The 22,531-nt window shown below is 41.9% G+C and overlaps 2 protein-coding genes, 1 non-coding gene and 1 pseudogene across 7 annotated transcripts in view; 2 read left to right on the top strand and 2 right to left on the bottom strand.

The window, feature by feature from the left end:
* SLC44A3 (solute carrier family 44 member 3) overlaps nt 1-5,335 on the top strand; it is a 93,308-nt gene extending 87,973 nt beyond the window's left edge. For 3 of the 5 annotated variants that reach the window (XM_055339271.1, XM_055339272.1, XM_055339274.1), the window contains 3 exons: nt 1,203-1,340; nt 3,582-3,818; nt 5,176-5,335. In XM_055339271.1, the coding sequence (XP_055195246.1) occupies nt 1,203-1,340; nt 3,582-3,818; nt 5,176-5,277 (477 nt within the window). In that variant the 3' untranslated portion in view covers nt 5,278-5,335. Of the gene's footprint in view, nt 1-1,202; nt 1,341-3,581; nt 3,819-5,175 lie in introns of those variants that run through there. The other 2 variants (XM_055339273.1, XM_055339276.1) reach the window with 1 other exon arrangement.
* LOC129520395 (U6 spliceosomal RNA) lies at nt 799-905 on the top strand. The gene has a single exon (XR_008666609.1). It is a non-coding gene; the product is annotated as a U6 spliceosomal RNA (small nuclear RNA).
* Nucleotides 5,336-5,825: 490 nt separating the features above from the next.
* Nucleotides 5,826-22,531, bottom strand: part of CNN3 (calponin 3) — a 28,176-nt gene continuing 11,470 nt past the window's right edge. The window contains exons 2-7 of the mRNA XM_055340163.1: nt 11,572-11,693; nt 11,309-11,375; nt 10,407-10,544; nt 9,906-10,022; nt 8,260-8,406; nt 5,826-6,964 (exon numbers count right to left, since the gene is read on the bottom strand). Of these exons, the coding sequence (XP_055196138.1) occupies nt 6,623-6,964; nt 8,260-8,406; nt 9,906-10,022; nt 10,407-10,544; nt 11,309-11,375; nt 11,572-11,693 (933 nt within the window). The 3' untranslated portion in view covers nt 5,826-6,622. The remainder of the gene's footprint in view (nt 6,965-8,259; nt 8,407-9,905; nt 10,023-10,406; nt 10,545-11,308; nt 11,376-11,571; nt 11,694-22,531) is intronic.
* Nucleotides 18,459-20,153, bottom strand: LOC129519552 (40S ribosomal protein S7-like; annotated as a pseudogene).

A 22,531-nucleotide genomic window follows, 5' to 3' on the forward strand; every position in this document is an offset into this window, starting at 1 on the left:
TTCATTTATTGGAGAGAGATAGTGAGAGAGAAATCACGAGCAGTGGGGGATGGATAGAGGGAGAAGCCGACTCCCCAGTGAGCAGGGAGCCCAATGTGGGGCTCAATCCCAGGAGCCAGGGATCATGACCTGAGCCAAAGGCAGACCCTTAACCGACTGAGCCACCCAGGAGCCCCTGCCTCTTCACTTTTCATACCAAGCTGTTCATTCTTATGGTCACTATTCTTACCATTGTCTTAGCATCTTTATTTTTTTTTAAGATTTTATTTTTAAGTAATCTCTACACCTAATGTGGGGCTCAAATTTACAACCCTAAGCCAGCCTTCATTGTCCTAGCATTTAAACATACTTTCTTGAATATTTTATTTCAGATTGTTCTCAGGGTACAGATTCTCTTTTTTGTTGTGACGTTCTTTTCCTTGGGCCATCTGACGTTGTCTTATGAGCATTACTTCATTGTCTTCAAGGGTGGTTTTCTGTGGGACTCCACCACTCCCAGGCTTAGGAGGATGTGGTTTTGCCTTGCCCTTGCCCAGACTCTAGTAATTTCAGTGGCCCCAGGCAGATTGTGTATTTCTGTACCACTTTTCTGGGATGGTTGGTTGAGTCTGAATTTGTGCCATGACGAGTTCAGTTCCTCAGCAAGGCCTGAATGTTGTTTCTTATCCTAAGGGGTTAAGTCCTGCCCATTGCGCCTGTGGATTCAGCTCTCATTAACTGCTAAGGTTAATGTTTGTAGCACCTGAACTTCCTTTCTCTCCCTTCAAACTCTGTTGTACATTAAAAAAAAGTTTACTAGTGCTCACTTTGGCAGCACATATACTAAAATTGGAACGATACAGAGAAGATTAGCATGGCCCTTGCGCAAGGATGATGTGCAAATTCGTGAAGCATTCCATAAAAAAAAAAAAAAAGTTTACTCTTCACCTATCATTTCTATGTGTTTGTAGTGGGATGTCCCATCTACCACAATGACCAGAAATACTTGGTTATTTTTTCCATTTACTGCAACTATATGAAAATGTATGTGTACATAACCAGAGACTGGAAGGGGACTTTGCAAATGAAAAGATTTTTATGGGTAGAGATGGTGGGTGTAACCATTTTTCTTTATTTTGCAAATATTCTGTATTGTCATTTTATTATCTCTAAAACAATATAAGGATCCTCACTTTTTTTTCCACCATTGTCTTTTGTTTCAGAATGCATACACTGCAACTGCCATTAACGGGACCGATTTTTGTACATCAGCACAAGATGTGCTCAAACTCTCATCCAAGAATTCAAATCATTTTACGTCTGTTAACTGCTTTGGAGACTTCATAATTTTTCTAGGGAAGGTGAGATGTCTTCACTAAAATAGTAAATAAAGGAACTTGAGATCCCAACATCAAGCCATACAGCAAGGTTTTGAAAGAACAAAACCTTGAAGTTATCTTGAGTGCTAACTCCATGGTGGGTGGTGTCCTTCATCCTTAATCCTCTGAGGTATCGTATTTGGCAGATGAGAATACTAAGGCTTAGTAACCTGTCTGGGATCTCCCAATGGAGTCAGGATTTGAATCAAACCCTTAGCTCTTAGCTATACTCAATTCTCTCTACCATTCTGAGTCCCACTTTTTCACATCTAAAATGAAAATGTTGGGACGCCTGGGTGGCTCAGCAATTGCGAATCTGCCTTCAACCCAGGGCATGATCTTGGAGGCCTGGGATCGAGTTCCACATCGGGCTGCCTTCATGGAGCCTGCTTCTCCCTCTGCCTATGTCTCTGCCTCTCTCTCTCTCTCTCTCTCTCTCTCTCTGTAGTGTTTCTCATGAATAATAGAATCTTAGAAAAAAGAAAAGAAAGAAAAGAAAAAAGAAAATGCTGCTAGCCTCATAAAATGGGTGTATTTTCTGGGGATTTTGTCATAAAATATATGGAAGTAGTATTGGAACCTAATAAAAAGTCTATCACTTAAGGGCAATCAGTACACAAATATAAAGACAGATTGTTAATGTCCCAGGTAGAGCCAGAGGTACATTTCTGCTGTCAACTGAGTAGTACTTTTCAGGAAATTATATGTAGTCTTGTATGCAGCACAGTGAACAAGCATCACAGAGATCATCTCGTGGTATAAAGGACAAGCCCTGAACTTGGGGTCTTTAACAACTTTGAGCCTCAGTCTTCATATCGGAACCAAAGAGAACACATGGCCTTTCTAGGTTGTAGGGAAGAGTAACTGAAATATTGATGAAAGTGGTAGGATAGCCCCTCATTGACCATGCTTGAAGTTGAGGATTCTTTACACTGTGCCACATGGTGTGTCCCTTTCCATGTGACTGTCACCCACCAGGCCTAATCCTGCACACCTGCTTGCCTGATTCCACTTCCGCTTGATTGCCTGCCCTTCAAATTCTTGACCACAGACCTCCTGACCTTCCTATCACATCTTCACTATTCCAAGCTTAGACACACTAGCTTCTTCCAACCATTCATCTTCAAGGGCATGAATGCTGAGGCCTTCGGTGGTGCCCCAAAGTGAACAAGAGCTTGGTCTCCAGTTATAACCTGGCCAAAGTCAAATGAGGACTCGTGGCTCATTTAGCATTTTGTGCCTCTGTGGCCTTTGGTAAAGGTCTCTAGTGCATATCAGAGTTAACTGTCAGTAACAAGTTATAACATGCATGGATTTCACAGGGGTATGTTAGTTGCACATATTTTCATTTTAAGGTTCAGCTGGGCCCCAGAGACTTTTTTCATGCAACAGTAGCTCTAGAAGTACAAACTGATAAATGCCTTTCTAAACAGCCTAAATAATCTTTGTATTTAAATGGATAATACTGTTTATGTTAGTTCGGTAAGATTGTGGGTGATATGTTGTCTAATAACTACTTCCAAAGAATCTTTGTAAGTCTTTATAAAAGACTTTTATTTTAGGCAGTAATTCATTTTCCTGTATTTCTTGAATGAAGTAGCATTCAGACATTCACGTCCATCATTGAGGATATCCAAGGGCAATGGGGATTCCAGACGGACCTCATTTTATCTGTTAAAGAATTAGGTACATAAGTCTGTAATTATGCTCCTGGAAATTATTATATATGGCAAAAGCCTGGATTAATCATATTATCTCCCCACACCAGCAGTGGAACACCTTTCCACTTTAATCCCCAGGGTAAAGCAAATCACATGCTAAACTACAGTATATTCACTCGGTGGGTTGTTGCACCATTATTTTAAAATGATGCTTATTAAAAAGCTTTTAAATGAAGATGCTTACAGGAGTATCAAGTGAAAAAACTAAAAGTTTTGGAGTATCATTCCATCTATATAAATACAAAAACCAGGCACAGCAAACATGTAAATGCATCTGCCCTCTTCTCCCTCCTCCAAAGGGCCCTTTTGGTATCATGGCTCTTTTTCTCTTAATTTCATTGTACCATATTTTCTGACAAGCATTTTTTATAATAGGGCACACTTATGCACACACACACACACACACACGCATGTATATGAACTTACTTGTAACTAACAAAAATCATTTCTAAAATATTCCAGCCAACCAATTTATATTTTCAACAAACTCTTGTTTTGACAGGTGTTGGTGGTGTGTTTCACTGTTTTTGGAGGACTGATGGCATTTAACTACAACCGTGCCCTCCAGGTGTGGGCAATCCCTCTGCTGCTGGTGGCATTTTTTGCCTACTTGGTAGCCCATTGTTTTTTATCTGTGTTTGAAACTGTGCTGGATGCTCTCCTCCTGTGTTTTGCTGTTGATATGGAAACAAATGATGGATCATCAGAAAAGCCCTACTTTATGGACCAGGAGTTTTTGGTAAGCAAACATTTCACTTCCCGTTGCCATCTCAACCCTCAAAATCTCCAAAGTGTAGAAGATTCACACATAAAGGAGGCTTATAGCCTCATTTTCTCTTCTGAGGGCTCTGTGGGCTTCTACCACAGGCCTAAATGTCTGGAGATTCAGGTTCTGTTTCCTGAGGCTGAACCCACTTCCGTCATTGAACCCTTCTCCCTGGAGAAAAGCGAAACTGAACAATTAATACAGACTACATGACCTTGGGCAGGTATTCTGGACACAGCAGTCCAAGACCCTTTGGTGCCACAGGCTTGGTCTGGCCTTTTGGGTGGTCTGGAGGCTTAACAGTTGATCTCTCTCTAAAGCTTTCTTGCCTCAAGCATCACGTCAGACCCTCTGGGCTTCAGGGGGCACGTGTGGCCTCTGTGCCAGTATCCACAGATCTGCAGTTCTCAGGCCTCTTACTAACCGAGGCCCACCGATGCAGGGAAAGCCACACCCTGTCAAGTCCATACTGCTTCTATCTGGAAATAGCAGGCAGCTGTTGCCAACACAGTCGTTGCTTATTTGCCTTATCAGGTGTAGACAGGGATATTCTAACAACTGAATGAAGTCTCCATGTTGTCTAAGTCAAGTGACGTTTATACTAAATTTTCCTTCATACTGTTGCCGTAAAAGTTAGGTGTTAAAAGCTCTTTAAGATTTCATTTTTAAGTAATCTCTATACCCACCATGGGGCTCAAACCCACAACCCCAAGATCAAGAGTCGCATGCTCTGCTGACTGAGCCAGCCAGGGGCCCCAAAGCCGTCTGGTTTTGTTTTGTTTTTTTAATTTTTATTTATTTATGATAGTCACACAGAGAAAGAGAGAGAGGCAGAGACACAGGCAGAGGGAGAAGCAGGCTCCATGCACCGGGAGCCCGACGTGGGATTCGATCCTGGGTCTCCAGGATCACGCCCTGGGCCAAAGGCAGGCGCCAAACCGCTCCGCCACCCAGGGATCCCAGCCCTCTGGTTTTGAAACGCATTCAGAGCACTCTTCGGTTCAGCCAGGCACTGAAGTTCAGTATGCACTTCTATGATTTTAAAATTAAACATATTCTCAACCTCTTCCACATAAAACATAGAAATACAATAGCACTTTATTTGTATGTACCCTAAGGAAATTATTTCTGATGGTGATAGGAAGCTAACAAAGGCTTCTTTCCCCGACTTGCACTTTTCTGATTAAAAATCCACTTGGAAATCTATCCCCTAAAATATTTTAATTCAACAGGGAAAACTTTAAGGATTGAATTCCCCTAAATGATATGGTCAAGTAAGTGGTTGCCAAAAAGTGTGCCAAAAGGTCTCACTCATTCTTTTGTGTTTCAGAGTTTTGTCAAAAGGATCGACAAATTAAATGCAGCAAGGGCACAGGGAGAGGAGAGCTCATTAAGGAACGAAGAGGGAACAGAACTTCAGGCTGTTGTGTGATCAGTGCCCATTAGTTATTTGTCCCTGGAAAGGGGTCTTCTTCTCAGTCATTCACAGAATAAATGGTAAGGTTGATGGACCCTATTCTTCTTCACTTTTGTCCTTATTGTTTGACCATCATTAGGCCAGAACCATAATAGTAGATCCTGTTCCTAATTCAGTGGTTCCTTATTAATATTTATGCACTTAGGATATGAATATAAAATACTGCTACCCTGTCCTCACCAATGGTCCTCAGAATGATTTTAAGATTATTCCAAGTTGGATTTGGGTTGAGTTTGAGGCATTTGAGTCTCAATGGAATAAGCAAGGGTCACATGATGCTCAAAAAATAGTTTGAATTTCGGCTGTCATTTACTGTGTACCGTGGGCAGATCCCTTCAGTTTGCTAAGCCTCGGTCTCAAACACAGGCTGTGACGTGGTATGGATTAAGTAAAGCAACGAGGGAATGTCTCAGAACAGTACCTGGGGAGGGGGGAACCTTTTAAAACTCTGCCTTCACCTGTCTGGACGTCAGCCAGAAAATAATCAGCCTGTGGCTCATATGAACATTCAAAAAAAATATTTATTTATAAAAAATACAATGGGATAAGTTTATGCTGAGAAACGCAGCAATAAATACAGTTGAAGAGAACAGAGCAACTCTACATTGATACATTGGCACAAACAGGAAGCAAACGCACCACCCAGACCCGACTGTCTGCAGGCCGACTTTGTACACGCTCCTTTAGAAACCCCACTCGGGAAAGCTCTGGTCAGTTCAGGTAAGAGAATGAGTACACATATAATCACAAATGCACACGGATCAGGACTTTATTTAAAGATTAGCAAACAATACTGTGGAGACACCGGTATGTAAATCTCTTAAACCGCTGCATCTTAAATTTAGTCGGCAAAGACCACATTCAGCTAAAAGCATGAGTTTAGTCCTCCACGTAGAAACCAGATATGGGACTGCAAAAAAAAAAAAAAAAAAGAAAAAAGAAAGAAAGAAAGAAAAAGCTTCCTATTGTCTGAAAATCCCAGTTTATTAAGTAGATCGTAAAAATGCATAGGTCTTTGATGAGAGAACTGGCTGCACGAAGGTACTCCCCTTTCACAGTGTTCCTTTTAACTTCATATGCGAGTTATTGCTTCTGCTGTGGGACTGGACTGTTACGGCACTAAAGGCAGCTATTGGGGGAAGAGGCAGGGAAAGGAAGAGGGAATGTATGTAAGGCAGTATTTCCTTCAGGTACAATAAGCATAATAGTGTTTTAGGAAGACAAGATAAAAATCACTCAAGGCTAGCTTGGTTCTCACTGAATAAAAACAACGGGCTAAATACTGAGCTCCTGGGGGGACCTAGTAATCGATGCCTTGGTCGCCGTATTGGTAATCCCGGGGGTAGTCGTCTGGGTACTCGCCGGGGTACTCCTCTGGGTACTCCGCCTGATAATCACTATCACTGATCTCAGACCCGTTCGTTCCTGTTCCTTGGCTTCCGTTGTGAATGACGGGTTCTGTGGGAGCGGCACAGTACTTGGGGTCGTATACTTGCCGCCCCAGCCCGTACACGCTCATTCCTTTCTGGGAGGCCACTTTGTTGGTTCCCATCTGTAGAGAAATTGTCGAGTTGTCCACTGGCTGCAGTGTGAGCTTCTGATCGTAGATGTCTCTTCTGGTACCTGGTGCTAACATCCCCGCCTGGGATTAGAACACAGGACAGAAGTTGAGGCTGCAGCTAAAGCCTGTTCTTGCGAACATCCTATCAACTAGGGCAGTCGCAGTGAGTGGGAACATGCAGAGGGGGACATGTTTTCTGGGGCAAAGCGAGCTTACCCAACAGTCCTGATGCTGAATCCTTCCTAAGAAGCCCTATTCGCCGGCTCTCAGGCCAGATCAGCCCTTCCCTTCAAGTCCTTGCTCTGCTGTCAAACTGCCTCAAAACGAGCTAACCAACTTTAAGTTTCTCATCTGTAAGTGTGGAAAAAATCCCACCCACTTCGGATTTAGGAGAGGATTAGATAGAAAGAACGTAAAGACACAGCATAACGTGGGGCAGCCTGGGAAGGTACCATGAGTCCCTACTATGACCACATACATTCTCCAGTCCCCCCCATTCCAGAAGCTCATCACACGGCCACCAGAAATGACACTGAGCAGCCCTTAAGGACCTGAATCTCAAAGAGCCAGCTGTGAGTACAGTACCTCATACCGCGTTTCTGCATTTCTGCTAAGCAGACACTTCCAGATTTAATGGGTAAAAAAAAAAAAAAAAAGCAGACTCGAATGGCAGCTATAAGAGACAATGCCACATGTGGCAGGACACGTTCCAGAAAGGGCAAACAATAAATCTCGTCTTGAGGTCATCAGGGAAGAGCTTCTTCAAACCTTATCCCCACTCTTGTTGGATGGGAGACCTGCCTGTGCTCCAGTGGTTAAGGGAACCTCCTTGGGAGGTGCTGCTGATCTATTTTTAACAAGGAAATACTTCCATCTTGCAGGGTGTTAGAATACTGGCCTTCTCACCACGCTGCAGTTCGACCTACATATGTTCACACATTTAATAGGAATGCTAGCTACGTACTTCTTAGAGCACCAGATAGTTTTACCTCCCAAGTTAATTAAGGGATCCTATAAAAATTTAAAGTCCAAGGCATAGCAATTTACTTGGATTTGGATCAAGAAATAAACTTGCTATAATAAACTTATCTTTTTTCTTCTGGTTAGGTGGAAAGGTGGCTCTTCTACTTCTAACTGCCAGAAAAAGCCATGAATCACACCATACTGTATTACTATAGAAAGAGTCCTCTGATTTTTTTTTTTTTGCTTTCTCAGCAAAACCTACTTTCCTGAAGGAATGTACTCTAAATATACCATAGGGCCCCCCCCCAAAAAAAATTTCAAAAACCACCCTTTGAACTTAAAGAATGAAGTAAATGCTAATTTACATAACCCTTCCGTACTCTTTGCTACAAGCACAAAAAGGCATTGCTTACCTGGCTGGCTCCTTTGTTGGTGCCCATCTGCAGACTAATTGTGGTCTGGTCAAAAGGCTTGTCAGTTTGCATTTTGGGATCATAAAGATGCCTCCTGGTCCCATAGGCTGTCATACCCGCCTGGCTGGCACATTTGTTGGTTCCCATCTTTTTAAGATAAAAATAAAATTAGCACTGATTATCAGAAGTCAACAACAACATGTATGACCAGCCAAACTCTCCGTTCTACTAAAAAAAAAAAAGATGGAGGGGCACAACTGACAAGTCCCTTTTTGTGCTGAGGCTAGCTAGATACAAAATCACCATGCTTTCCCAAATTTCAGGGTGCTCACTTTAAAAAGAAAATTTTAAACAAGTTTTTAAGAGGGCAGAATTATGAATGATTATTTTCCTCTGCTCCTCTTCTCCCTACTGTTGATAGCACAGATAACCAAATTAAGAGGTACCTGCTTCAGCCATATAAAGGGACAGGAGCACTCTCTGGCTAGGCACTAGGCTTTTCTACTACAGATGTTTGTATAGAGTGTGACTGCAAATGCCAGGTGTCTTCTCTGGCAGCTCAACAAGGATTTCTTTAAAGTTTCACCAAAATCACCAACATCTTCATGGGAAAAGAGCCACGTAAAAAGAAGGAGAAATGTGAAGCTCAGAGGAACAATAATTCTCTTCTCCACGGAGTATATGGCTTTAAGACCAACTTATACCCATTCATTCTACTGGTTGGGGACCCATTTCTGTTGATCCTTTTTCTTAAAAAGTAAGGGAAGAGGACAAATCACTGCAGTCCTACCACCCAGATTTATCTTATGTATCTGTGTATGTATCAATACACATGCATACAAACAGACAAACACACAAAAATACCTTTAAAAAAATCTTTAAAAATATCTTTAAAATTGTGAGGACACTGACCATAGTGTTTTAGAACCTGATTTGTTTTCTTTAATCTTTGAATGCTTGTCTATCATTTTTACCTTGCTCTAGAGTTCCTTTTTGTTAAGTTATAAATTAACCAACTGACTACTGTTTTGAATTTCAGGTTTCCAGTTTCTTACCAGATACAATTTTGTACTGTACAAAAATAAATCCACATCATATACATTCAGTCAACAGAGAGGCACTGCATCAAGCAGGTATCAGATGTAGTAAAGCCCTTAGCATATTGGACATTTAGCAGTGGTGGTTTTGTGACACTCTCCAGGGGAACAATGTGAAGGGGGGTAAAAAAACAAAAAAACACTTAGTTCAGGTTGGTTTTTTTTTGTTTTTGTTTTTAATAGCGCTTGGCTACTGTATCATGCAGATAAATGGCTTTAGCATTAAGGCTTTGTAAAACTGCCTCATTTGGTCAATAAGGTTTAGTAATTTACAAAGTACATTTTCTTAAAGACAATGTAACCGTGGGGGGGAAATCATTTTCTAGAGCAACAACTGTCATGTCCGATGGCATGCCTGAGGTTTCTTTTAAAGCCATCATCAGTGTCCCCTAGGCTTTAAGCGGACATAAATTATATGAACTACATATCCATCCCCCAAACCTACATTATGATTCATCTTATCCATTTCGTACTTATGAGACACACTTCACGTTGTGAGAATTAATGATCCTGAAGAAGTGACTGATCAAGTAATAACACATTACTTACCTGCAAACCAATTACACTTTGGCCAGCTTTTAATTTTCCCTCATCAAAACGTCTTGTTTGTTTTTCAGCATACTTAACTCCAATGTCAATGGTTGTGTGGAATCCTTTTGTTTTAGCCTAGACAGAAATTTACACACTTACTAAAAAGAGACACGAAAATGTGGAGGTTCCGCCAAGAGTTTTTTTTTTTTTTGCAGAAGGAACAACAAAGAAATGACACTGTCCACAGATGAAGGCCTCATTACATTAGGTAATACTCAAACCAGGAATGAAAAACTTATTTAAGGCCATTCAGTAATACAGGTAGCTCTGAAATGTAAGTATTCTAATTAAGCTCTCTTAGGAGGCAGCTGATGTCAGCAGACTTTCCACAAAACTAATAATTATGGAGGAGACAGAGGCCCCTCCCTGCCTCGTCTGAACTCCCACGGGAGAGAGGAGTCGCGCTTCATCACTAACAGGGGTCCTTCTAAAAATCCGCCATTAAAGACATATACGTACCAGGCCTGCCAGAGCCACCAGTGTAGTCTGAACCTGGGTCATGTTTCCATTCTCAAAAAGATCATTGGCTTCAAATATGTCATGTGGCTTCATGCCATAAGCCTGAATAGCTTTAATAAAGTTGCCAATATTCTCCAGCTATAAAGGAAAAGAGCCATGTAACTTGGGGCGCTAAATACTGACGTTCACGTTATCTAAGAATTCTAAGTCTTCGTGACTAGTAGTAAGGTGCCAGGCAGAAAGCTGCTTGGCAAGGCTTCTTGGCCAATAACACACTAAGCACAGCTCCCTCTGGAAAAGGAAAGAGTAGAGAGTATTTCATAATGGGTCACATAATGGTCTTTTTAATATTTTTATGCAGTCATTTTTTTTTCAGTTCTTCGAAGCCAAGATCGCCCTCAGAGATTTTTAAGAATTCTATGATTCTGTCAGAGTTAGCCAGGGCTAAAATTTTGTCAAACGGTATGTAATTACTCATATTAATAAGTTACGTTTTGACATCAATTTAAACATAAATTTGTGGTTACTAAATGTTTTTTTCCTTATTATCTCAAAACACATACTCAAAATATCTAAGCTTGCTTCATCAGACCCATTCATGAACTAAGACTGCTTAATACAGTGTTACTCTATAGTCAACCATTAGTTGTATGTTAGTTATGTTAAGCCCCTTGCTTTTCCCCCTCATTTATCCTTACGGTCTGGGTTGTATTTCTATTTCTCCACACCTAAGTGGTGCTGAATCCTCCCTCAGAGTAGACAGACTAAGCTCAGCATCTAACAATCACAGAACTACACAAAATACAGCCACGTATACAAATTTCTGCTAAAATGTCTACTGTAAAACGAAACAAGTCTTTGCTGCATGCAGAGTAACTGGAGGCTGCAGGTTTGGCTGTTACCTGAGGCCAGTTTAACGAGGACTCATTAACCTTCTTCACTGAGCCCGGCTGTAGCTTGTTTATGAGCCTGAAAAGAAAAGTGTAGGTGACATTTATTGTTCACACAAGAACAAGGACTGGAGTGTAAAGCTGGTTCCTTTCACATCAGTGAAGGAAGCATCGAAAACGTGTGAAACTTCAAGGTCTGACACCCTGGATTGGGAAGGAGGACGACACAGAAGTCTGTGGAAAGGACCAGAAGAACAGAAATGGCCACAACTTACTCGCAGAGGATGATGCCATCTTTTAAGCCCAGCTGAAAGTTGGTGCCAATGCTCATGCCCGTCACTTCTTCTATCCAGTTTCGAAGATCTTCTTCTGCTTGATGATCATACTTGGAAGCAATCTGAAAGACAAGTTAACCAGCTTTGGAAGGATTTTCACTAAAGCATCAAAAACTGTTGACCTCAACTGGCTCTTTTATTATCCATTAAGACCACAACTGTGACAGGCAGTAAATTACACTCATTAGAGTTCGCTGGCAAATCTAACCAATGATTACAGCTTCAGTGACTAATAAAAAAAAATCTTTGGTGAAGGCAAATGTTAACACAGAATTTGAATAGTACGTGGAAAGAAGCTGGGATAGAGAAGGAGACACGATGGATCAAGAGAAGACAGATTTCCACTCATAACACACAGGAAGCACAAGAGTTAATAGCATATTACAAAATGGCACCAACTAGATTAAATTTTAAAGATTAAGTCATTAATTACCACCCACAAAAAAATGTGTAGGATTCTGACACATGCAACTATTTTACATAGTATCTTCATTGGCCAAGACCTTTCAGGCCAATAGTTTTGTTGCCTGCAAAATTCTGCTGTTTGTATCCCTCTGTTCAGCCAAATGCACACTGTGTGTGAGCGCGTGCATGTACTCCTCGGCACTAATTATTGTACTTCCGGTATGATATTGAAGCTCTGTTTGTCGTCTATACCCCTCATGGGCTCCTCCCAGAAGTCACTTCTAGACTGTTAGGATCTAGCACTGTACCTGACATACATTTAATAAAACGGAAAGAAAATTTAACTCTTTGCTTACAGAATTCTACAATAACGGCAACTATGCAACACAGGTGCTCTTCTATTATATGTGCTAAACCCTACTACACACAGGTTTTCAAAGATTTCTTCATACTTAGACCAGAAACCTCAATTAAGAAAAAATAAAATCTACACAAAATATTGTTATAAACCACAATGCCCAACTTCCCAAGATTTTCCTTGTCCTGGGAATATTAAAGAGGCCGGTCTACTAATTGAGAAGAACACAGCTGGAAAGAAGAGAAGATTATGAGTCATTTTCCTTCTCATTACACAGGTGAAAATGCCAACAACACACAGATAATGCCCAGGGAGATGGAGATCATGATGAGCTTATAAGTGACTATTGCAGCATCCATGGAAATGGAAATGAACGGAGGAACATTTGCTTCCATAAAACATGATTAACTTTCATTACTGAAATATAGTCTGATGGCATTTTTGTTATGGAGAGGGCCTTCAAGTTCTAGTTCCACAGAGGAGCCCTCTCCCGGCCCCTCGCCACCAAGAGGCACGGGTGGGGTTTCTGCTTCACCTTAGAGGGTCATTTAGAGAGACAGCAGTCCTTGACCTGCATTTCCCCCCAAGTTAGAGAAATGGCACTAGGCCTCTGACCAAATTATGGGTAATTTATTTAAGCTGTAGATTTACTTAGCCAGAGTTACAAACAGAAATTCAATGAGTTTACATTTTCGTAAGTAAGATAACCAACACTGTGCAATGTATCATGGATCAAATTCTGGCCTGGAGGTTAGTTTATAAAAGACAGGTCAGGTACAATGTAAAGCTAGTACACAACAAGTGTTAGTTGTCTACCCTCTAGTAACTTCCATCGCCTAAAAACACACACACACATTTATTCTGATTTCCTGCCAGTCGTGGTTACATAGGATCTGGATGTGGGAATAGGAAACAAGGAGGTTAGTGATGCTGGGAAGGTGTTGCCAAAGGGACAGACACCTCACCATGGTAAGCAGGAAGGTGCCACCACTCCTATTATACCTCAGATACGCATTCTTAGATAATGAGTATTACCCCCCACCGCCATGTCCCGCTCCAGCATATCAGCCATCTCTATCTATATAATGGCACCTTTAGAAAATGGAATAAATAATTTGGCAGAAAAAAATCTTAAAACAACTATATTTTCATCCTGGATTCTTGTTCTAAGTGACTAGAACAAAACCTATCAATGCGGGCGGCTAGGAGGGGTTGTGGTATGGATGGAACGGGAAAGGCAAAGAAAAAAAACAAGTACTCCTTAAGCATTAGCTGTGGAAAGCAATCTTGAGTTAATATTTTTTCAGATGCAAAGCACTCTCAATTAGGAGTTGCATTTCACAAATCTAAAGACAAACAGGGTGTGCTAAGGTAGGAGAAGTTCTATCTTAGATGAGAGTTGGCTCTACACCTTGCTATGGGGCACAGTTCATTCATCTTACTTCTGACCCAGTTCTTGTCCATACAACAAGAAGGCTGAATTCAAGGAGTATACTAGGTGTCTTCCCATTCTATGTTGTCTGAACCATCTGTCAATCGGCAAAAATCATAAAGAAATTCATTCTTTTTATTTTTTCAAATGTCGAAAATGGAAGTTATGTTATTAAGAGTTTGGGGTATTTTTTGAGGGGATGAGACCAAATGAGACCAATCAGTATTCAACAACAACAAAAAAACCCATAAAAGCTTATTTTTCATTTACTCAAATGTGTCTGACAGATTCAATGTTATGCCCCAAACCACAAAGTGATTACAGATCTAACTTTAAATATCCTAGTAGAAGAGCCAGAGAGAAATTTATCTTCTCTGTTGACTGCTCTCATCAAGGGAGTGATGAGAGAAAAATCAAGGACTGCAATCGGCTGGACCTGGGTTCAAATGCTGACTCTACCACCAACTAGTTGCAAGATGGGGCTCTGGACAGTGGACTCTCTAGTCTTAATGTAATAGCACATGCACAGGAAAAATTCATAAGCACATACATGCCAAGCTCAAGATCCCAAGCGATAAACTAAAAATGCAAAGTCAGTATGCATCCACATTCTGTAACTTTGGTTCTGGCTTAGAGTTTTCCTTTATGTGAAGGAGCAACAAGGATTTTTCTATCTAAAGACTGCTAATATATTTTTTTAAGATTTTATGTATTTATTCATGAGAGACACACACACACACACAGAGGAACCAGACACAGGTAGAGGGAGAAGCAGGATCCATGCAGGGAGCCCAACGTGGGACTCGATCCAGGGTCTCCAGGATCACACCCTGGGCTGAAGGCGGCGCTAAACCGCTAAGCCACCTGGGATGCCTGCTAATATTTTTTTTTAAATAAGTGAGCTTTCTGTAGACAGGTCAGCTAAACAATTCAAATTTCAGGAGTATGTACTTGTTTGAAAAAAAAAAAAGTTTAAAATGAAAAAAAAAAATCCTATGAAATCACCTAGGGAAAAAAAAAATCTGTTTCAAATCATCTTTTAGCTCCTGGCCTGCAGCACTGTTCCATAGGACACAGAAATTGGAAGTGCTTCCTTTAAAAGTGTATCAGAACAAAACCTAAGCAAATGTGGTTATATTCTTTAACTACAGAGGTTATTTTTAAATTATTTGATATATACAACTTTTAAAATTGAGGGCCTAAAAGCAATTAAAAAGCTTTGGCCGATAAAATTCATTCACCATTTCTATCTAAAAAGCTTTAATTTCTGAACATCAGGCAGAAAAAAGACACTTTCTTCCTTGAAACAAGAAAATTAGCTTAGAAAATTACTTCGTTAATACATCATGGGAATTCCACTCTGATTTGTTTAAAAGATCACTCTTCCGTGTTATCTATAAACATCATTTTCTTTACTCTTCTTCAAGATTGATTTTTATCTGATCTTCCCAAACCACCTTCTCAGAGTTTCTGCCTGGGTCTTTAGAGCGCACAGGGGGCCCCTTCTTGGTGGCCAGGCCTCCTTTCCCGAACACCCCTTTCCCAGAGCCAGGCCTCCTGACCGTTCTCATGGGGAGGCACACTTCCAGGTAACTTTCTTACCCCCACTGGGAACACCCACTGCAGGCTCCTCACTAATATTCACCAACATCCCCCTTGCCAAATACAATCAAAAGATGAAGAAAATGAAGACAGGAATAGGCCTCTGGGGCATCTGGGCTGGGTGACCGGCCCCCTGCCTGTCCTGCTCCCACCCCGCTGACATCTGCAGGTGCCCCCCCTTCATCCTGTGCCCCCCCTTCCTCCTGTGCCTTTCCTCAGGACCAGTGTGGCTTCAACCTGCTGCCCCCCCTTTGCTCCTCAGAAATAAGAGCACCGGTGTGGAGTCGTCCTCTGGATCCAGGGCAGCTGAAACTTTCTAGCTCCAGGACTGTTCTTTTGGATTTCTAAAATAACAGTTGTTTAAAAAATAATAATAAACGGTAAGTAATAAATAATACAGAAGTATGTAAGGCCTGTATTTTCAACGGGGTATTATAATACTGCCCCCCAAAAGGGTGAAAATGGGTTGAAAACTACCATAGACATTACAATAATCTATGCCCCTCCCCAACAAACTCTATCCCTTTGTACTAAATTGGGTGGGAGACAGGAGGCAATTAGGAAAAACATCTACAAGCTTTCTTTGGGAAAGCAATGATGGAAGCAAGGCTGAGAAACAATGAGGCAGTGAAAACGCACAGCTCTCTCTTCACCTCCTCACCCCCCCCCAACTCTACTCCTTTCCAAGAGGTAAGCACCTGTCTGTCTGCTACTTCTTCCACATGCACACATTCCACATGCACACATATATTAGGGTGCATCCAGTACAAAATAGCACTAGAATCAGACCCCCTTCACAAGCACAAGCACAGAGGGCCTCCGCTGTGTAACAATAAAGGGATCAGATGAAAGCCCGCTGGTTGCCCACAGCCATCCCTTCCAGGTACTGGAATCTGAGAAGTTTCCCCACCAGAATTCCTAAAAGGGGATACAGAGCAGAGAGGGACACCGAGCTTCAAAAACACTTCAATAAGTGATCCCAGAGTACAGTTCCTGCACTGTGTTATGGTGCTTCCTGGCATTTGTGGGGAGCATTCAGCCAAAGTGCAATTTTATAAAAAGGTGGGGGTGTATCCAGCACGAGGGACAGTGAATGAATATATATACATACATAATACATATACCTATGTATACACACACACACACACACACACACACACACATATACAAGAAGTGTCTGAGGGCCCTGTTTATGCCCAGGAATGTTCTAGAATCTACAAAGAATGAAGATGGATCTATCCCATATACTCCTCACAATGTATTCTTATCACAGTGCTTGATAAAACCTGGAAGCAGACAATTCCAGATCACTAGGCTCCCTGTTGCATGCATGTCACCAAGATAATCCAGCATTACCCTAAATCCTCTAAGCACAATCATATTCAATGCAGTTCCCCTCTTTTTCAAGTGTTTCTGTGTTATAGATTTTGTCTACTTATCTGAGAAAGAGCACAGGAGGGGAGAGGGACAGAGGGAAAGAGATAAACAGACTCCCCCCTCAGCAGGGAGCCTGTTGCCGAGGCCCAATCCCAAGACCTGAGATCATGACCTGAGCTGAAGTCAGATGCTTAACTGATTGAGCCACCAGGCAAGACCCCCCCCCCACACACACACACACTTTAAAAAATATTCTAGTTATTTATTTTAGAAAGAGAGCACGGGGCAGAGGAGAGGGAAAGTCTTAAGCAGACTCCATGCTCAATCCCACCACCCTGTGATCACGACCTGAGCTGAAACCAAGAGTTGGAGGCCTAACCAACTGAGCCATCCTGCTGCCCCATGGATTCTTCCCTCAATGTCTTTCTTCATTACTCCTTTCTGTCTTTCAAGCGGTTACTGCATACCAGTTAGCTTCAAAGGCAAAGTCTCTGCCCTGAAAAGCTTACATGCTAGTAGAAAGCGATAAACACCTATTAAAGATTTTGAGAGAGAACGAGTGAGCACATGCAAGCACACATGTGCATAAGCAGAGGGAGGGAGAGGAACAAGCAGACTCCACACTGTGAGTGGAGCCCCATGTGGGACTTGATCCCACAACTCTGTGATCATGCCCAACCAAGCCACCCAAGCACCCCAACAAATACCTATTACATAAGGTTAAGACATTTGCAAAATAATAATAGAATATTGAAAATAAAGGATTCAGGGGAGCCTAGTTGGCTTAGTCGGTGGAGCATGTGACTCTTGATTTCAGGGTTGTGGGTGAGAGGCCCACACTGGGTATAGAGAGGACTTAAAAATAAAACCTTAAAATAAAATACAGAACAGAACCCACTGGGACTACCACTGTCCTAATATAAGGACCAAATAGATTTTCATCTGAAAAACTATGATGCCTCTTCCCTTCTTCTTTATTACCTGCCATTCTTGAAAGCTCACACAAGCATGAAAATGCATTGGCTTTAACATTTTCTTACCTACCTTAACCCCCCACATACCTTTGCAAATTTTTAAAGTATGCATTCACATTGTAGATACAACAAACTAAAGATCACCGGCCTGGTAATCAAACTTTAAAAACTACCTAAAACTGTGTTCCCAATTCTAGTATGACCTAAGTAAGCAACTTAATCCTGGTGACCCCATTTCTCACAGTCGTCTTCCTTCCGGGACCACTGTGAGCATGAAGCCTGTTCCACGGGTATAGACGGGCGCGTCTCAATGCCTGACACATCCGAGTTAATGCTCTCCTTTTATATTGGCTTGAGTACAGAGGCACAAAGCTTTCTATTAACCAATCCCCACTGCAACCTGTTCACTTTGTTGTCTACAGTTCAAAAGGTTCCACTGGGACTCATCTGGGATACTGCCCATCACCACTCATCTCAAAGCTCATTCCTGTCTTTGCATCCCAAATTCTCATTCTTTTTCAGATTATTGATGAAAAGGATGAAGTGCCTACTTTTTAAAAAGCAGAAATCTGGGATCCCTGGGTGGTGCAGCAGTTTAGCGCCTGCCTTTGGCCCAGGGCGCGATCCTGGAGACCCGGGATCGAATCCCACGTCGGGCTCCCAGTGCATGGAGCCTGCTTCTCCCTCTGCCTATGTCTCTGCTTCTCTCTCTCTCTCTCTCTCTGTGACTATCATAAATTTAAAAAAAAATACCTTTAAAAAATTTTAAAAAATAAAAAGCAGAAATCCTTTCTGATGGGGGACTCTGGGAGGTGGGAATTCTACTGAAAATCCCTTTACATTTGGGCTAAGAAGGTCAAGACAGATTGCATGCCTTCCTCAAGGTCACTATAGAATCCGAGCCCCATTCTAAGAACTGTGCTAAAGATCTGATGAGAAATGATCATATATTCCAGAGCGATGGAAAACTCTATTTGCCTCAAGTAAACAGGAAGGACACCTAAGAGCTTTTTCTCTTTCCCATCATTTTTGTTTACAACTGAAACTCTGGGAACTCAAAGTCAACATCCTTGCTGGTGAAGTTCTTACAGATACCAGAAAAAGTTTCAACTTTGTGCTCCATGTTGCTCTGCTGGGCTTTATTCAAATGAACCTTTGTGAGCTGACTGCCATCCAGCATCACGTGGATCCTCTTGCGTACTTTGCTTGGGAAAACCAAGTCCTCCAGGACCGCGTCATGCACGGCTGTCAAAGTGTGGATCCTGGGATGCTTGTGTTCATTCTTTGTATGGCTTTTCTCAAGTTGGCTAAGGCAGAGTTCTCTGAGCAATAAAGATAACAAGCTTCCCACTGAACTTTTTCCTCCAATTCACAGACTAGCTGGATTTGGATTTTCTGGAAAGATTTTAGTTCCGGAATAGGAACAAAGCTGATAAGAACCTTCCAACCACCGCCAACTTCAATTTCCTTGGCTGCTGTTGCATTCAGCTCCCTCAGGTGGGCCCTGGGGTCCCAGTTCCTCTCCAGCTCATGGAGAGCCTGGTAGATGCCTGACTTGAACTTATCTAACCTCTTGCCATGGGGCTTCATGATCTTCAGGCTCAAACTGAACATGGCCTTCTCCTGGGTGAGAGCCTATGGGCATTTTAAAGTTGGGTCCTTCTCTCGGAGGGACAGCTGGACCTTCAGACCAATGTATCAGCATATGGCACCAGCTCAGTTTTTTTCTCTCCAAATATGTATACTCAAATAAATGAAAAGACAGTATGACTCAATGGACCAATACTATGACACTGACAAAGTTTTAAAATAATGTAAGAGGAGTTGGGCCACTGCCTAAAGCAAACAGCTTATAATAAATGTTAAGAAATTGCAGAAAAAATAGAAAGTCAATTTTGTCTTATCTACCTAGAAATGGACCTTCAGACTATATAGTTTAGAATATACATAGTTCAAGGTTGAACTCTGAACCCCCCAAAAAAATAATCCCATAAAAAATGGACCAAAGACAGGAACAGACATTTCTCCAAAGAAGATATCCAAAGTCCAAGAGACACATCAAAAGATGCTCAACATCAGTCATCATGAGTGAAACACTAATTGAAGCTACAATGAGACACCACCCTCACACCTATCAGAAGGGCAAAAATCAAAAACACAAGAAACAGGAAGTGCTGGTGAGGATGTGGAGAAAGGAAACCTCTTGTATTGTTGGTGGGAATGCAAACTGGTGCAGCCACTGAGGAAAACCATATGGAAGTTCCTCAAAAGTTAAAAATAGAAGTATGCAGGAACACTGGCTCAGCAGTTGAGCACCTGCCTTCGGCTCAGGGTGTGATCCCAGGGTCTGGGGATCGAGTCCCACATCGGGCTCCCTGCATGGAGCCTGCTTCTCCCTCTGCCTGTGTCTCTGCCTCTCTCTGTATCTCTCATGAATAAATAAATAAAATCTTAAGAAAAAAAAACAAAAACAGAATGATCCAGTAATCCTACTACTAGGTATTTACCCAGAGAATATAAAAACATTAATTCAAAGAGATACATGCACCCGCATATTTATAGCAGCCTTATTTACCATAGACAAGTTATGGAAGCAGCCCAAGTGTACATCGACAGATGAAGAATGAAATCTTGCATTTGCAATGATACAGATGGAGCTAGAGAATATTGTGCTAAGTGAAATAAGCCAGTCAGAGAAAGACAAATACTATATAACTTCACCATATGAAAAAAAAAAAAGCAAAAAATGAGCAAAGGAGTAAAAATAAATAAATAAAAGTGAGCAGCGACACAATCCAAAAAACAGACTCTTAACTATAGAGAACTGATAGTTACCGAGGGCAGGCGGGGGAGGGATGCTGAAGCACTATATTGCACATCTGAAACTAATATGACACTGTACACTATCCTGGAATTAAAATTATAAAAAACAATAAAAAGATAACATCTAAAAAACCCAAAAAGTTGGACTTTGAAATTTTAAATCTCAACAGGTTAGGAGCAGCAAGCCTAGAGGCTGGATTCCCAGAAGAATCTAGACTCCGAAAGAATGATGAACAAAGATGCACATATTAAACAGCTCAGTGTGTGAGAAACCTCGACAAACAAAAGTAACAGGAACCTTGATGTGGGCCCACTGCTTCCTGACTCCCACCCAGAGGGCGAGGACCTCTCTACTACAGGCTCAAGAGCCTGCTGTCATGCTAGAGTGGACTCCTGGAAAGAGGGCCTATGGTGACCACCTCCCTCGGCACCCCCCAACCCTCCCGCCCCCTGCCCAGGTACTTGCACCCATGGCAAGCCACATCCAACGTGCCTACGTCCTCTCCTTGGGGGCAGGCCAGGCTTTAGTTCTCTCGTACCCCAGAGTGCATGCCAGGTGCATCTGGCCCATAAGTGGATACACAATAAATGATTTTTCATCCACGGACAGTAGCACCCAACCAGAGAAATGTTACAGATTTAAAGATCTTGTTTCGAAAAGGCATCTGCATTTGAATGCTGCTGGGTTTTATAGGCGCCACATCTCCTCCATCTACCAATCTAGTAATCTTAGATGGATCACTGGGGACATATTTGTTTTACTTTCTCATAAAAGTCCCTATGTCCATGGTGCTCCTTATGTCCAGTTTAGTAACTCTAGAAGTAGGGCCGGGGCAGAAGCAACAACCACGCCCTCTGTGCTGATCTCTGTCAAGGCAGGAGGAGCTCCCAGTAATATGTACCTTGAGGCTTAGATTTACATCTGTTCCCTTATGGGGTTTTTAAATATATATTTTTTAAAGATTTATTTATTTGAGAGAGAGAGAGCACAAGCGGGAGAGTGAAGATCTCAAGCACGCTCTGAACTGAGCACAGGGCCCGACATGGGGCTCGATCTCAAGACCCTGAGACCAGGACCTGAGAGCTGAAACAGAGTCGGACACACTACCAACTGCACCACCCAGGCACCCCTGTTCTCCTCTGTTTTGATGACAAATTAACAACTGACAACCTGGAAACTGTTGGGCATACTTATTAAACTTACAGAAAATTAAATCGGGAGCAGCTCAAAGAAACCATAGCTTAATAAATTATTCCAGCTATATATAAAATCTGGTGTTAGTACCAGATTAGTTAGTTCTAGAACTAACTAGTCACACATATTCAATAAGCTAAACAACTCTGTCCAAAAAAGCTACTGCAGTCTTGGTCTGCACAGGTATACACAATTCTTTATAAAATGCTACTGCTTGTCTCATGTGCTTGGTAACTACAGCTCTATGAGGTAGCCAGGGAGAGGATTATTTAAATGAAACAGGTGTGAGAGGAGTGTGTGAACTAGAAAACCTTATGCAATCATCACCCTTACTTTATAAAGAGGGAAAACCAACTTGCCAAAGCAAGGCCTAGAATCCTTTGACATGAAGATGCCTCCTCTACCTCATTACAGCGATCAAAACAGAATGAGTCAGTGCTTTGTAGTCAAACAAAGGAGTTAGGTAATAATCCCACTGGACCCTAGTAGGTTAAACCATATCCGCGGCATTACTGTGATCAATTCTGTGTGCCGCACTCTAAGGGGACGCGGACAATCTGACGTCAGTTTCTAGAAGAGGCAAACGGAATGGAGAAAAGATCAGAAAAGTCATACACAGCCTCTAAAGGAGGACTGGTTAGCCAGGGGTGGCTATCTATAACCTGGAAGGGACTTGGGGGGCACGAGAAGAAACAGGCTAGCACCATCTACCTAGATGAAAGGCATAGAGGGGC

This window comes from Nyctereutes procyonoides, unplaced genomic scaffold (genome assembly GCF_905146905.1).
Source record: "Nyctereutes procyonoides isolate TBG_1078 unplaced genomic scaffold, NYPRO_anot_genome, whole genome shotgun sequence".
Classification (NCBI taxonomy): domain Eukaryota; kingdom Metazoa; phylum Chordata; class Mammalia; order Carnivora; family Canidae; genus Nyctereutes; species Nyctereutes procyonoides.